At 40.1% G+C, this 16,278-nt stretch overlaps 1 protein-coding gene across 2 annotated transcripts in view; it reads right to left on the bottom strand.

The window, feature by feature from the left end:
• The window catches only part of LOC146383463 (uncharacterized), a 121,175-nt gene that overhangs the window by 53,819 nt on the left and 51,078 nt on the right, over nucleotides 1-16,278 (bottom strand). The window contains exons 1-2 of one of the 2 annotated variants that reach the window (XM_084934722.1): nucleotides 8,137-8,292; nucleotides 855-1,499 (exon numbers count right to left, since the gene is read on the bottom strand). In XM_084934722.1, the coding sequence (XP_084790848.1) occupies nucleotides 855-1,499; nucleotides 8,137-8,232 (741 nt within the window). In that variant the 5' untranslated portion in view covers nucleotides 8,233-8,292. Of the gene's footprint in view, nucleotides 1-854; nucleotides 1,500-8,136; nucleotides 8,293-16,278 lie in introns of those variants that run through there. The other variant, XM_084934721.1, reaches the window with a different exon arrangement.

Genomic DNA, 16,278 nt, shown 5'->3' with positions numbered 1-16,278 from the left:
AAAATTACCATAAGAGGTTTACATAGGTGTTGATTAAACTTTTGATTTGACAGCCTTATGAGTCATTTTGATAAATCATTTAAATACCTTTATCAATTAATTTTTGCAGCCAGGTACTTTCCGGAAACATGCTGATAGGATTCAAGATGATCAAGAAGAACCTGTTGTGCCGCGTATGTGGACAGAAAAGCCAACAGGACATTTTCCCTCATGTTCAGCTGGGTCTAATCACATTAATCGTGCTGAGTTATCCTGTGGATTTTATGGCAGCGTGACTCCAGACGTAACCAGATGTGATGTCTGCTTTTGGTTCTGTCTACCCTGCAGTCACAGTTAAGACCCACTTCTTAAACCAGGTAAGTGTTCCAACTAGACAGTATGACCTGACTTTACTCCTCCCGACCAATCAGATAACTTGGAAGCCAAAGGGTAATCCTGTCATATTGTGTAATGCTATGACAAACGGCTGAGACTCCCTAAGCGCGAGCACTCCCATCACAGCAACAAAGACATGTGGATCAGCACATGTTTGAAGAGTGTAACCACCCCTAATCAGATTCATATGGCAGCTGATGGAGAACAGCGCTTGTAAGCTGTAAAAGCAAACAGTCGTTATACTCTTTTCATTCACAAAGAATTTTTTTTTTTCATCTCATCCAACAATGGACCAATATTATATATCCAATTTACTTTTAAACAAACAGGAAGGCCTTTGCTTTGATAAGCAAAATGAATAAACTCTGCAAAAAATTCTCACTGAGATATGGACATGAGAGAGAGCAAACTACAACAGATCATACAATAGAATTAAAACAGGTTTTAAAGAGCAATGAGAAGACCAAAAGACCACTTACTTCCAGCCCGGGCGGACCCATTCGGCCAGGTGGGCCTCTCTGAAGCCGGTACATTTTGCCGTCTGAGCCCAAAACCAGGTTTCCATCTCTAGACACAATGGCTACAGTTGCAGGGCGGCCTTTTTCTGGTAGTCTGCCTTTGTGCTCACGTCTACGATCAAACTGTATGGAACTCTGCGTGGTGCGGGAGCTCCCCTTGACATCAGGTAAAGGTGAAATAGTCGTGGTCTCTTTGCTAGAATCTGTGGCGGATCTGGGATCTGAAGGAATCTTAGGAGGTGCAGGAAAACCTAGCGAGGGCTTCTTAGGAGAACCTCCAATGTCCAGGTCTATTATATCATCTGAAGGCTTTCCAGGAAACAGTGATGAAGTCCTCCCATTAGAATCTTTCTTCTTCTCTGTGGTAATGTTTTCCTCCATATTTTTAGATGCTAGTTCAGGTTTCCCTTTCTGGCTTCCCTTAGGTCCATTTCTGGAAGGTTTTAACCGTGGGTTCACTTGTCTGCCATTTTGGAAGATCGTATCCAACAAGTCAGTGTCCTCATCCACCAAAAGGACACCCCCACGACCTACTGAACCTTTCCGATTGGGTCTAGAAGGGACCGTCCCATCGCCCCGTGAACTTTCTCGTCGCAGGAACGCATTCTGTCAAGAAAGAAAACAAGAATTGGGGCTCACATTCCATCTTTTAGACATCAAAGCAGGGTTTTCTGGTTTGTAGCACTGTTTGATGTCAGCACTTGTATGAATCTTTCATTGTTTGGTTCTGCATTATTGTGGTGGAATGTCTGATGAGCTTTAAAAATACTAAGATAAAAATCAGCCTGGTGCAGTTTGAAATGTCCTTACTACCATTACCATCAGTCAATAGAAACGAGAACAATAGCCCACTGACAGTAGAGACCCTGTTGATGAGAGAAACCAATGTCATGACAAGTGGACAAAAGCAAAACACACCATATAATCATTGTCAAATCAAAAGCTCTTTCTGAAAGCTGTCTGAAAAAAAAAAAAACACTTTTTAAATGAACAAAAATTTATTATGTAATAAAGAAATGTTGGTGTTGGGATGGTTTTAAATCCAAATGACAAAAACCCACATTTTCCCCTACTACAGGCCTCTACCCACAGAAAAAAACACTTTACTGACATCTGGCATTATTTCATTTTATCTGCCTTCAAGTTAGTTAGTTACTTTTAACCCATCTGGCAAATAAAAATGCACACCACCACAACTGATAATGGCATTTATTTTCAAAATAGTTAAATACGCTGTCTCTAATTAACATTTCAGCGGGTTACACTGAGATCCTAATTGAACCCAAAACTATTAAGAACTTCTCTTTTCGGCACTTAACCTTTCCAAAGTGCCACAGTCTCTGCTCTTTGACCGTTACTGTAGGTCAGCCATCACATTTCTTACAGCATGGTTGGGATACCATTGCTGTTGTAAATAATGACAATAAAGATCTCCTCACCTAAACTATAAAAAGGAACATTTCTGCTCAAATTCCACGGCTTTACCTACTGTCACTTCTGCAATCCTTCAGCTGATACTCAGGTTAAAGCACGTCTATCTCTAGTTGGATCTTCGTCTTAGGTTTAACATCAATCTTGACAAGACTGAGTAGTGCCTTTTTATTTACAGCAGCTGTCTTTGCAGACTGTACTGTAAGAAATTTTACTTCAGTACAGACTCTAGACTGGAGCAACATAGGCTCCCTCTGTGTCAAACTCTGTTTTACACCTCCCCACAACAGTTTATACAGTTTAGAGCTTTAATCGACTGCTCTTTATTCTGTAATCGTTCGTACTGTAAATCAGCTTTGCCAGCTGTCAAAATGTGAACTTATACATAGGCACGCACACACACAACAAAATAGAGCAAAATGCTGGGCCCTAGGGAATGGAGAATAGTGAGAGAGGCCTTTCAGGGGAAAGGGACCACAGGGATATAAATTTTGTTTGATGACCGTAATGGGCTGAAATGGAGAGCACAAAAGCGGAGCTAAGAGGCATATGGAAAGCAGAAGGACAGGAAGAGAAAAAAGAGGCGGGGGTTTACACATTGTGCAAGGGTCTAACACAAGATACAATTCAATAATCTCTCAGAATAGATGGCTTTCTACGCCAGGTCTATGTAACCGAATCGTTTATAGGAACTGGTCATCTGGAGATACGCAGACGTCTTGATCCTGGTACACGCACAATGTCACAAATCATGCTAAATAAACATTTTAACCAGTGAAGTCACATTGTAATTTTTTTAGTAACAATTCCAGTATCTTTTGGCACATAAGTGAAACTAGGTTTTGTGTTTGGACCATTAACCTGTGCCTTTTTTCAGCAGAAAAGGCACAGTGAGCAGAGAAGGCAACAGTTCATAACCCTTCCACCGATATCTGAGAACTAAATAAAAGTTTCCATGGGACGTAAACAGAGCTATAGAAAAATGAGAGCATCAAATATTAGGAATACAAATGCACTGGAAAGATTGCAGGAATATATATGAATATATGCTCTGTTTTCTTGTTGGTTATAGTTGTTTATCAAGGCAAAAATCAATTCAGCATGCTCAATGACATGCCCAAACATCCAGAAACATGTCAAATAAGTTAAACATGGCTTTCATTCATCTGAAACAACAGGCCAACAATTAGCCTTGTGCAATAGGGCCAGTCAGCCGGGCCAGCAAAGGCCCGAGATAGGCAAGAGCCAAAGCCAGTGCCCCGAATGGAAACAAAAGCTCTTTCTCTTTTTCTCTTATCCCCGGCCACATTCAGTCAAACAGGCCCAGCTGATAACCTGACACTGGATCTCCTCTGGTCAACATCGTCTCCTCCACTTACCTCCCTTTCAGTCAGAGAGACTTCCTTATGATACCATTATACATCTGCCAGTCAGCCAGGTGCTGATAGTTGTCAATGACTACAAGCCTTTAGGATATATTGAATGTTATATGTTGTACTTTATATATTCCAATCTGTTACACATGTACACAAAATAAACTCAAAAATAAAAACTAAGCAATAAAAACTTTTAGCTGGAAAAAAGTCCACATGTACAGTACAAAGACGTATTGCTTAATTTATTACTTCAGTAAACACTTTCCTGATGTTTTTATTAACTCAGTTGCAAGTTTCCAATCTAATTTTATATAAAATGACATTCATTTTGTAAATGATTTTCCCCTTTAGAGTAAAATAGAAAATAAAACAGGGCATGCTTTACAGCACTGACAAGTACAGTCATATCTGGTCTTAAAAAAGGACACACACGGCCAAGATGCTGAAGCTCAAGGCTTCAGAACTGATCGTCACAAACAAACAGGTGACGTCATGGTGGCTACATCAATCTCTTAGATACGGTCTATGAATCAAACAAAATATTTCTGCTGGAGATAATATCCAGAGTAGCAAATATGAACATGCAATCCTGTCTAAAAGAAAGTTTTCAAGTACACTTGACTAGCTGATTATCAGCCGATGAGACCGCCTCTGTGGAAGTAGATGTTTTGGCAGTTTTGCTCCTCATCTGGAGCATTCAGGTGTTTCTTAAGACATTGCCACAGTCTTCTCAGGGGCAGCAGTCTCAGCAAATTCACCCCAAACTCAGGCTGTGCAATGCTTGGAGAAACTGCAAAAAATTCTCACAAAAACTCTACAGGCCTCAGTTAGCATGTTAATTGTTAATGAAAGTACTCTTTGAAAAAGACTAAACAAGTAGGGCTTTTTTTTTGGAAGGGTTGCAAAGACAAAGCTTCGTCTTTCTAACAAGAAAGTGGAGCCAAGCTTAGGTTTGCAAAGTTGCATCTCAATAAATCCAAAGACTTCTGGAAAAATGCCTTTTACAATGATGAGACAAAACAAGATGTCTTACCATTTTTGGCAAAAACAAACCACCCATACCAAATGTCAAGCACGGTGGTGGAGGAGTGATGATTGGAAATGCTCTGCAACCAAAGAATGGGACAGCTTGTAGTCACCGAGTCAATCGGGAACTTCTTTCTATACCAAAGTATTATAGGGTCAAATGTGAGGTCTGTCTCATAACTACAGCTTGGTCCAAACTGAGTCATGCGACAGGACAATGATCCCAAACACACCCGAAAATCTAAAACAGAATCCTTATTGAAAAACTGTGGTGGGACCTTAAGAGGGCTGTGCATAAATGAATGCCCTCAATAAACTGAAACCAGAATTCCTTGTCACTATATCTATCCATCCGAAGAATCCTCAAGAGGTACTACTCAGTCCTGTTTGAGCAGCATTTGCTAAGAACCAAAGTGCACAGCTGTTTTTCTTAAACTGAAATCATATTTTTGCAGCCAGTTTATTAAGGATTTATGTATTCAGAGGAAACCTTTGAACTTGGAGATGAGTGCTACAAAGAGGATAACGAAGTCAAAGTGATAATGTACTGAAACACTGTCGGTTTGTCTAATTCTAAGGAATGTTTTGACAATAACAAAATATATCATGAAGTATGTTGCAGTCACACTGTTTATGGTTTAACAGTGGTGCTCACCACATTATACCATGTTTTTTTAATCATATTTAGAGAGCAAAAAGTTGAGTAACTGTGGGTCAGGGGCCCACACTTGTACTTCTCTAACCTACACATCAGTATCGGACCTATGTGAATGTTAGACACGGAGAATGAAGCTAATGGATTGTGTTTATCAACAGGTCTTCTCTACACTCTGTAACGGTCCTAGAGTATCATCAGGATAATGTTACATGTGTTAAATGTGAAAAACAACTGAAATTCAAGTTTAAACTCTTCTCAGTCTAAGGTCACACCAAGGCCTCCATGAGTCATCTTTAAAACAGCAGTTTTAAAGATGATCTACAGAGCAGACGTTGCATAGCATGTGTCTGTGTAGTTATCCTGTCAAACAAAACTCTAATAATCCCAGCAAGTGACTCTATGAGCCTTTAAATCATGAGCCAAGATGATGTTTACACTCGATATCTCTCTAAAGGTTCTGTAGTAGCAGGCTCGAGCAAGCAAGCATGTTCAAAGTGTGTGTGTTTATGCGTGTGTGTGTTTGCTTTTTAATCCTAACAAGACTTCTCGAGTTGGAGGAACGATGCAGCAACGGCACAGCCTGAGTCTTGGCTGACTTTAAGTGACTGGGGAAATCCATGATTTGATTTTATTATTATAATCCATATTATTTGCTGTTTTGGGGCTAATAATAGCAAATATTTTGAATAAAGATGAAAATTTTAGAAAACTAGTTTATCTTCTTTAATCTAAGTATGCCTGTTTAGACTGGACTCACACATTTGCACTGCAAACACAATGAAAATTGTAAGTAAAGGTACATGGACTGACTTATTAGTTACAATGAAATGTCATCTAGCAACACTTTGCTGCAGGGAGGAATCATGGCAAAGTTAAGTTTGGAAATTTTGCATATAATGATGTCAAGAAATTTCAAAAGACTTGGTCTGAAGAGAACAAAGCTTTTGTCACATATATTTATTAAGACTGCAAACAGACAGTACCATGCAAAAAGCATGATGGATTCAGCCAGTATTGGTTTTAAAAAGATGAGCCAATTAACTGACAGGAAATGTGCCAAATGTCTTAAAGGCAACATCATTTGCATTCATACAAACACTTGACTAATAGATCCAGGTATTAAGGGCATAACTATGCTTCTCCATTTGTTTTTCAGGGTACTTTTCCAACCTTCAAGGCAACTACTAGCCAGACTTGCAGGGACTTGAATCTAACCTAATCCATCATATTGTCTTACTATCATCTTAGTTAAAATACCATTGCATGGTAATGCTGTTGGAATGACTTCCAGAATGACATCAGTTCCATCAAAACAAAACAGGAGAATTTTTCATCCACTAATTAAAAAAAAAGAAAATCTCAATTTAACTTATGTGTCACTCTTATACACAGTAAATAAAAGTTATGGCAGGTGTTCACAGGGCATAATTAATGGCTATCTACACAAAGCTCAAGTCTCAGGAGGCGTAAGGAGCTGACAGTAATAAGAAATCTATGGGGGCCTCACAGCCTGACAAAGATGCTGCAGGCTAGAGTGTTATTATCAACACACATGTGCACGCACACACAGACAATGAAGACTTGCTCCTACAAAGGCTAATCAAATGGCAAGGTCCATAAATCTCGCTAAGACACAGGTATGCAGACAAGACATAAGGCGAGGCAGGCACTACAGTGTGTGTGTGTGTCATGTGCACACAAGTCAGTGTGTGACTTCACTGCAGCTCAGCAGGTCAAGTGTGTGGCATTAATGGTGTCACGTTCAGGGATTTTAGAACCAGCGGGACCACCCATGTTAGAAATGGTACATTTAGTTGTGATCAAAGCATCCACCAGTTCAACAGTGGTGGTCTGGGAATGTACAATAAGATCATAAAGCATTATAGAGAAGAGGAGAAATACCTAAACTTTTCTTGCACAATAAAACTGCTCTCCAGCCTACTAAGTACTGGTAGCTGGATTTGCCAGATGACCAGAAATGCTCTCTCATGGAGGCCGACACAGACACTAGCCCTTGTGAATAACTCTCACATTCACAACAATATAAAAACAGATAATAAAATAATAAAATAACCAACAGAACATTTCTAAATGGGCAATGACTGTCACTAATGTTCCCATGAATCATAGTTTTCACAAAAAATGGTGCATTGATGTTCAAATTTTCCTTTGTTTTTAAGTAGTTTGAACCCTCCACAGAAGAGTTAGCCAGGCAAACCATAAACCATGCAGGGGTACATCTGGCTAATGCAATATTCTGAATCCAAGAAAGTGACCAAGGGGTGTATCTTTTCTACTAAATGTTCTCATCAGTAATGCAAATTGTTTCCGTTACATATGAAAGATCCCTGATCCGAGACCAGGAGAAGAGGCTGAAGGGTCACAGGAAAGTGTATTCCACGTGCTGTTCACAAGCCTGGATAAATGTGAGAAATGAGAATCTCACTATACTGTTTAGTGTTACTAAAAAAAAATTAAAGCGTGTTTAAGCATAAGACAAATAATTAAAGAGTTAAGGTTTTAGAAGCTTGCTTTTATGAGCATCTTTAGGGTATTTATAAGTTGAAAATCACATCAGTTGCAACCTTGAATTAATTAGAATGAACAGCATTCTCAGCCAAGTAAATTGATTAAATTAAAAGCACCTCCACACTGAGTGCACTTCACTCCTGTCCAGAGTCTTTGCATCAGAACAGAAAACTCCAAAGAAAAGGTTAAAATCAGTACATGTATGAGCCGTAGTAGGGAGTACCTTTACTTCCCGTCGTCTTTGACCTTGTACATGCAACCCCAATAAATCCAGCAATAGGCATCCCAGGAGCAAGTACCAGCCAACATGGTAGGGCATGACTGCAGGAGACACTGCGGGTCATTCTGCACTTGAGCTCAGCTCCAATTGTAGACAAAGGCAGACCTCTGCACAGAAGGCTGATCCAGCTCCCAGGAGACACACCCACACACCTACTGGGTACACACTCACCACCCAACCATACAGGTTATATAAATAATACATCTAATCTGGCTCATGAAGAGACTAGCACAGCCAATTAACCCTCAGGGTGGCCTGGGTAATTGTTGAGAACTACTAGTGACCGTAACAACTGCAATGTGGGTCCAATTTGAATGTTGAACTCTTGTGAATAATAAATATGTTCTATTCTCTCACCCACAAAATGTCAGAGCAGGCAACGGCTGTTCTAAACTTATTAAATCCACAACATCTAAATTGCCAGCTCTTAACTAACCAAGACTGAGGTTGTGAGTGAACTTCTGATTGCAGCAAGCTATTGGCACTAAACTCAAACCGCAACATCACGGGCAACTAAAAATCTGCTTGAATGAATGCAGTGGCTGCTCGTTCCAACCAAGCAGAGCGCAATGAAGGAAAACAGGGATAAGGAAGATGTGAGGGAATCCCCACTGCTTTTGCACATGGTTAGAGGCATGCACAATAAAAAAAAGAAAACCTATGGTGGAATTAGGGGAGGGGAAGCCACAGTTCCCAGATTCAGTGAAATAACCACAGCTGAGAGAACTTGTGAGGGGAAATATTCATTGTGGATTCTCTGAGGTTGGCTTGATTTACATTTATTGTGTCGATGCAGAGAGAAGACCCCGTCTGCATTAAAGTCAAAAACAGCAGGGCACCTCAGTGTCACCGGAAGCATTACTTCATGTCTATTAGGACCAAAAGGCGAGGTGGTCTAGGACAAACAGCGATATAAATAAACAAGAGCAGGGGGAGGTTGATTCAGGGTGAACAGAACTTCTGTGGATGCTTTTGAACTGCGCGGCAGATGTGCAGGCTAGGGGGGAAATCAGTGATCTCTTTTTAATTGTAAACTACTTCCCGGCACATCTTCTTCCTCACCACATAATGGCTTCCAGAGGTCTCTTGTGTCTGCACTGAAAACGCAATTTTTATTGAACTTTAACAGCTGGGACTTGAATCACAGGTATTTCTGCCCTCATGAAAGCTAATGCGCTGATGTAGCACTCGTATAACAAGTTTTCATCACCTAGCATGTAACCATTTATCATCACAGCCTAGATGCCCTGTTCTAAATTACAGATGCGGAGAGGAAAATTATCAGTACGAGCATGTCCGGGCTTGTCATGTGGAGAAAACGGTTCTGCGCTGCTTAGCAACACAGGGAAAGAAGTGACTACAGAAACATTTCTTCAATCCTCTGTTTCCATCTCCTCCCTCACTTTTATCCAAGCATCTCTGCTTCCTTTTGTACTTCACGGTTTGACTTGTCTGTAATTATTTTATATTGGAAACAGTTATAAACCTTGCTATGCAGATGAAAAATTATTGCTGGATGTATGCTGACGTGCATAACAGAAAAGCTTGCCTGTCTCAGCTCTGGTTGTTTCCCAACACTTTTCAAGCATGCTGTTGTTCAACCTCTCCTCAAAAAGCCTAACCTGGATCCATCTATACTCTCTAATTATAGGCCCATCTCCAATCTGCCCTTTCTGTCCAAAGTACTGGAACGAGTTGTCCTCAGGCAGCTCCAGTCATTTTTAGACAACAACAGTCTCTATGAGAAGTTTCAGTCTGGTTTTAGAGCTCGTCACAGCACTGAAACCGCCTTACTGAGAGTTTTTAATGATTTGCTTTTAACTGTAGACTCTGGTTGTGCTGCTGTCCTAGTAACCTTAGACCTGACAGCAGCCTTCGACACTGTTGATCACAACATATTGTTATCCCGCCTAGAACACTGTGTCGGTTTGAAAGGTACTGTTTTAAAGTTTTTCCAGTCCTACCTGGATAACAGGAGTTTTTCTGTTCACCTCGGTGAACTGTCATCTCCCAGAGCTCCTTTAACTTGTGGTGTACCTCAGGGGTCCATTCTAGGCCCCCTGCTGTTTATTCTGTATTTGCTACCTCTGGGCGATGTGCTGCGCAAACATAACGTGTCCTTCCACTCCTTTGCTGATGATATTCAGATCTACCTCCCTCTGAGGTTAGACTGTAAGGACTCTCTGCAGCCGTTATTCTCCTGTCTGTCTGACATTAAGACTTGGATGGCTCTTAACTTTCTACATCTTAATGAAAGTAAAACTGAAGTCATTGTGTTTGGGCTTCCTAAAGACCCCAACCTTTCCTTTGGTTTTATGGGACCCCTAACTTCCGAATGTACTTCCTCCATTAAGAGCCTCGGTGTTACTTTTGACAGTGCTTTTAAATTTGATAAACAAATCAGCTCCGTAGTCAAGGGATCTTTTTATCATCTACGGATTTTAGCTAAAGTCAAGTCCTACCTGTGCAGGAACGATCTAGAAAGGGTGGTCCATGCTTTTATTACTTCACGGCTGGACTACTGTAACTCCCTTTATGCTGGTTTAGATCGTTCCTGTCTGCATCGCCTCCAACTGGTGCAGAACGCTGCTGCTCGCATGCTGACCGGCTCTAAAAAGAGAGACCACATCACTCCGGTCCTCTGCTCTCTCCACTGGCTCCCAGTTGCTTTTAGGATTGATTTTAAAATTTTACTGCTGGTTTTTAAGGTTCTTAACGGTACTGCACCTCCTTACCTGGCAGAGCTTCTTAGCATTTACCGCCCCAGGAGATCTTTGAGGTCAGCAGACCTGATGCTTTTAGATGTTCCCAGGTACAGACTAAAGACTAGGGGAGAGAGGGCTTTTGCTGTGGCTGCACCCAGACTGTGGAACAGTTTACCTCCTCACATCAGATTCTCCACAAGCCTAGGAACCTTTAAAACTGCTCTTAAAACTCACCTCTTCTCATTGGCCTTTAGTAAGGTTTAACTTATTGTTTTAATCTATTGCTTTATCAGTGAGGTGTTTTATGTATTTGTGTTTTATTGTATTTTATATTTGTATTTTATTGTACAGCACTTTGGTCAGCCTTGGTTGTTTTTAAATGTGCTTTATAAATAAACTTGACTTGACTTGACTTGACAGCATGCAGGGCCATCGAGCTGACATAAAAACAAAGAAATATCAATCAGATACACAAAGCATGCTTCCTCATCCTCGCTCTCTAATTAGGCAATATTTGAAAATAGCAAATGTTGCATGCCCTTCACTGAGCCTTTGATGTATCAACAGAAAACAACAGAAAAGCATGCCTTTAGCGCCAAAATCGATCCCACCAGATGATTGTTTTAATATGAATCTTTATTTTATTATGTTGTCTTGAGGAAAATAACTTTTTATCTGTTCCAACATATTTGCACTGCAGTGTATCAACAGTTTGGTTGAAGAGACCTCAGTCTTGGAGAGCTTGGAAAGATCTCAAAGTGTTTTGTGAAACAGATTTTATTGACCCTTTGAAGATATGGCTCCAAGTAAATCCTAATGAAGCGATAACTTAACACAAGGGTGAAAAAAAGAGGGAAGCTACCATGTGAACAGTATTGGTTGAAACCTCCGAGGAGTTTCTCAGAGTTTCTCAGATGGCTGCTTGTAACTGGCTTAAATGTGAATTCCATAAACTCCTTGGTTAAAATGCCTACCTATCATTTCAAAAGAAGATTTAAATTAATGCATTATTAGAAGCTTGGCTACTTTAAATGACACATATATGCCAAAAGCAACAGCAGACTAGCAGACTGCCAGTTTTGCATTTGCAATTTTTGCAACCTGATGCGCAGCCAGCATGGGCAGGTTGAAGATACAAGCCTATGAGTGCAGGAATTACTGTAACATCTGTCAAGATTTCCTTTCTATTTCAGCTTCTTTTACTCTCAAGTGGCAACATGTATCACTCAGCAGGAGATTGCAATAGGTTGAGGGCACCCCAGCCACCAGTGCAAATGGTGACCGGCTGTGGCGAGGTCACAGTTGACATGTGACACAACTAATATCTAGAACTGCTTTAAGTGCGGTCTATTAGGGTCAAGATGATAAAGGAACGTGAAGTATTCTGGCATGAGAAGATGTTGACTTTCGCAATAATGTGATATGAGAGGAATGCTTTGCAAAAAGGATTTTTTCTTTGTTTGTTAACCCATTAAGCCCTGTAGCCCAGCGGTCCCCAACCTTTTTTGCGCCACGGACCGGTTTATGCCCGACAATATTTTCATGGACCGGCCTTTAAGGTGTCGCGGATAAATACAACAAAATAAAACTAGTACCAGTACCGAAAAAAAGAAAATTTATTCATAACACACGTGAAAAGACCCAGGAAAACCGAGTAAACAATAAAAACGATAACAAAATAACGCTGAAAACCGATAAAAAGCCTGAAAACTATACATTTCACACCTGAGCCTCAACTCTCGCGGCCCGGTACCAAACGACTCACGGACCGGGGACCGCTGCTGTAGCCTATTGAACACATGGTTAAACATACAGACTTTTTAATTATACACATTTCACATGTGAAACTGCACTCCCAATTTAGTCAGTCACTGCTCCAAACATGATCAAATAATGTTGGACTATCTCTTACTCCTTATTAACATCCTTACCAATCAAGAAATGAAAAAAAACCCTGTGAAAATTGAAATTTTACGCACTTTAAGCATGAGAACCAGTGGTTCTCATGTGTTCTGCAAGGAATCACTTCCAGAGAGGGGAAAAAAGTTAATGCAACTGCATGACAGAATCAGCAACAGAATTGCTTTCAAATTCCAAAAATATAAATTCAGTTTAGTTATACTGTATTGTATTTTCCCTTCTGACTGAAGCCTGACTGGCAGCAGCTTTACACCCCACCAGCCACTAAAGAGGCCTCTAGGATGGAAGAGATCAATGATAATTTCAAAACTTTCTGTCCATACAAGTGCACAAACACACACTACAATAGCAATAACCTCCTTAATCACTGAAGAAGTATCTCATGTCCTCATAGGGTTGAATCCAGGCTAACCTGACCATCTTACAGTCTCTTCAGACCAGCTGGATGACCCGGTCTTAGCATTTGTCTTCAGCCAAAGGTCAGGTGTTAAATGAGGGGAAAGGGGAGTTAAGTTGCTGCATATGGAAATAAGACAGCAAATCCATGTTAACACATCTGTTCCATCAAAAATAGATTTTAATTTATCAACCTAAAATGGGTAATTCATTAACAGGCACACTCCTCAATGCTAAGGCTACGTCATGACATCACAAATGACACCTCACGTAAAGCAAGCCATTCTCGGCAGTGTAAGCGAGTCATGGAAAAGTGTCAGAATGATGGATCATTTTTCCCAAACCTCTTTGCTTTTGTCTCAGTGGGACAGTTAAAAGCCATTGTTTGACAAGCTTTATGAAAGGGGACTTCTCTAGAGACCCTAACGGAAACACTTGGAAGGGACAAGACATGGAACAGGGAACATTAACTCCATAGGCGTGTGTGTGTTTCTCTGTCTGTCTCTGACACTGTTAGGAATCGTGTGTAAGCAGTGCTGTAACTACAAAACCCCTCCAACAAACTGGTTTCAGTTGCCTGGTAACCTTCAACATAGAGAAACAATCAAATGCAAGCTTTGTCATGCTCTCCAGCACTACCTCCTTCTCTCCCCCCTCTTTCTGAAAAACATGCATTTTGCACATGGAAAGAAATCTGAACACATGCCTTCTAGTAGACTATAACGTTGGGAAGCTAATATGTTGATTACTCCAACAATTGATCAGTTGTCTAACCGTGTGGTTCTCTAACTTTTTGCGGGCAGGGAACCCCCACATGCTGAAACATTTTCAGGGACTTCTGTGTAATCCTAACATCAATACAGCAACATTTGGGTTCTTCTGGACTGAAATATTTATCCATGTTCATGAGCTAGCTGACTCACGAGTCAGGTGACACAGCAGCAGGAACAGTTTGAGAAGTTAGTTACATATGCCGCAAGTTTCCATTGGCCCAAAGATGAAGTGGGAGAAAGTAAAGAAAGGGAAAAAGATTCACAACTTTCTCATTTTATTATCTGTACATGCACTAATTGCACAGCTTGAACCCATTTTGATAACTACTTCTTTATCCCAATAAAAGTCTGCCAACAATATAAAACAGCCCTTAAAAATGTGCCACAGTACATATCGATGACTTAACATTAAATGTCTTGTACAAGGAAAACTCTGACCTGAGTGATTATGTAAAATAGGTGAAAAACAACATGGGTTCACAATTTGAGAAGCTGTAAATGACAAAGAGAATTTGCAAAACAAAGTAACTCTGACTAATACGGGACAAGTTAATTATAAGTTCAAAGCGATCAGATTACACTCAGGTTAGCGCTGACTTTGTGATTACATGTTTAGCTAAGGCCCATGACCTCCAGTGCCATTTAAAATCTTTGTGCACACTTGAGGTGCTGTACATTGACTGGTTGAAAGCCATGTCTCTAAAGAGAGTACCTGTCAACGGGGGCCCAGAAGGGACATTCATCAAATCAGGAAACCCCAACAAAGAGGCCCAGCAGTCAGAAATGTTAGGTTTCAAAGACGACTGCAGCAGACCTCAACAAAAGAGAAATAGGTCTTGTTAATGTGTTGCTATATTTACTTTCTTTAGAAATGTTTTTTTTTTTAAAGAAGGGAAGAGGGACCAGAAGAGAGCCAGAGGCAGCTTTACCACCGCAAGCATGGTTTGCATGGCTGTAATGAGAGACAGACAGCAGAAAAAACAATTATATCCTTATTCACTGATTTATTGTTACCTACATGATAAGCCGTGATCATCACTCACTTTCACTTGTAGCTAAGTACAGCTATTTAGTTGCCCAACAATGCCATGCAAAAATTTCATAAGCAAAAACAAAACAAAAACAAAAAAACAAAAACTCAAGGATGCAAAGACTTAAACAGATAGAAGAGGACAGAGACATGGAAAACGGAAAGACGGAATCAGACACAGTAAAAAACAGAAAACAGAAACAGATGAACAGACAGAGAGATAATTACGTGAGAAAATGTGATGCAGCCATATGAAGAAGATTTCAGTGACTATTAAGACGGATCTGGGGCAGCTTGTTCCTGGAAAAAACCCAAAAAGTCCCGACAAAACAAAACAGCAGGAGAGGTCCTGGTCATGTACATCATCAAAAAGGAATCCCAATGCCATCCTGATGTAGAAGCTTCTGCCTGGCGGGGCTAGCGTGGCACGGCATGGTCTGTTTTTTGTTTTTTTTCTTAAATATTCAAGGTTGTAGTAGCTTCTCTGGCTATACACTGCTGCATTTTTTTAAAGACAAACAGACCCTCACTGATTATTTAAGGTATGTTTTGTATACACAAAAATGTAAATTCAAACCAGCTTTGTTTTTCCTTTGTTTCAAAACATATGTAGCCCTCTTTGTTTTCCTCATATGGTGATTCCAGAAACACTCTACAAGCGCCAGTATATGCATTTCAAGAAGTGTTTGGTTCATGTGCGTGAACAATAGTATGTGTATGCACATTTTGGCATCCTAAGGCTGATGTGGGATGTGCTGATGAGATTAAACATTCATCATCACTGACATGATTTTAAACACTGAACGATCTTAAGTAGAAACAAATGAATCGGCTGGTACAGAGAGTAAGGCGGTTTTATTTGATGAGCAATCAATATTGCAATTAACCCTTTAAGACCTACCATAGAACCAAGTCCGCCAGAGCTTATAGTATATTTTTACATGCTGTGGAGCCATTTTTTGGAGCATTTCAAGTTGCTATACATCAATACAGCCATTATAGCCCAAATTTTAATAATATGTCTGCATTAAGTGCATAATAATTACATAAATTGCAAAAAAGTGCAATAAACTACAAAAAAATTTAAAATCGTTTTTGATTTTTTAACATATATTTCTAGTTAGAGAAATTTAAGAGGCTTATCCCTCAAAACTGTAAATACAAAAAAGTTGCACAAACTAGTTTCCCACCAAAGGAAATTTATTTTAACTGTCTTCATAGTTTTATTTTTGAGATACACCAATTTTCATATACTGCAGGA

Source organism: Perissodus microlepis, chromosome 7, assembly GCF_051167445.1.
Source record: "Perissodus microlepis isolate ML-2025 ecotype Zambia chromosome 7, ASM5116744v1, whole genome shotgun sequence".
Classification (NCBI taxonomy): Eukaryota; Metazoa; Chordata; class Actinopteri; order Cichliformes; family Cichlidae; genus Perissodus; species Perissodus microlepis.
This window is presented reverse-complemented; position numbering and strand designations above follow the sequence as displayed.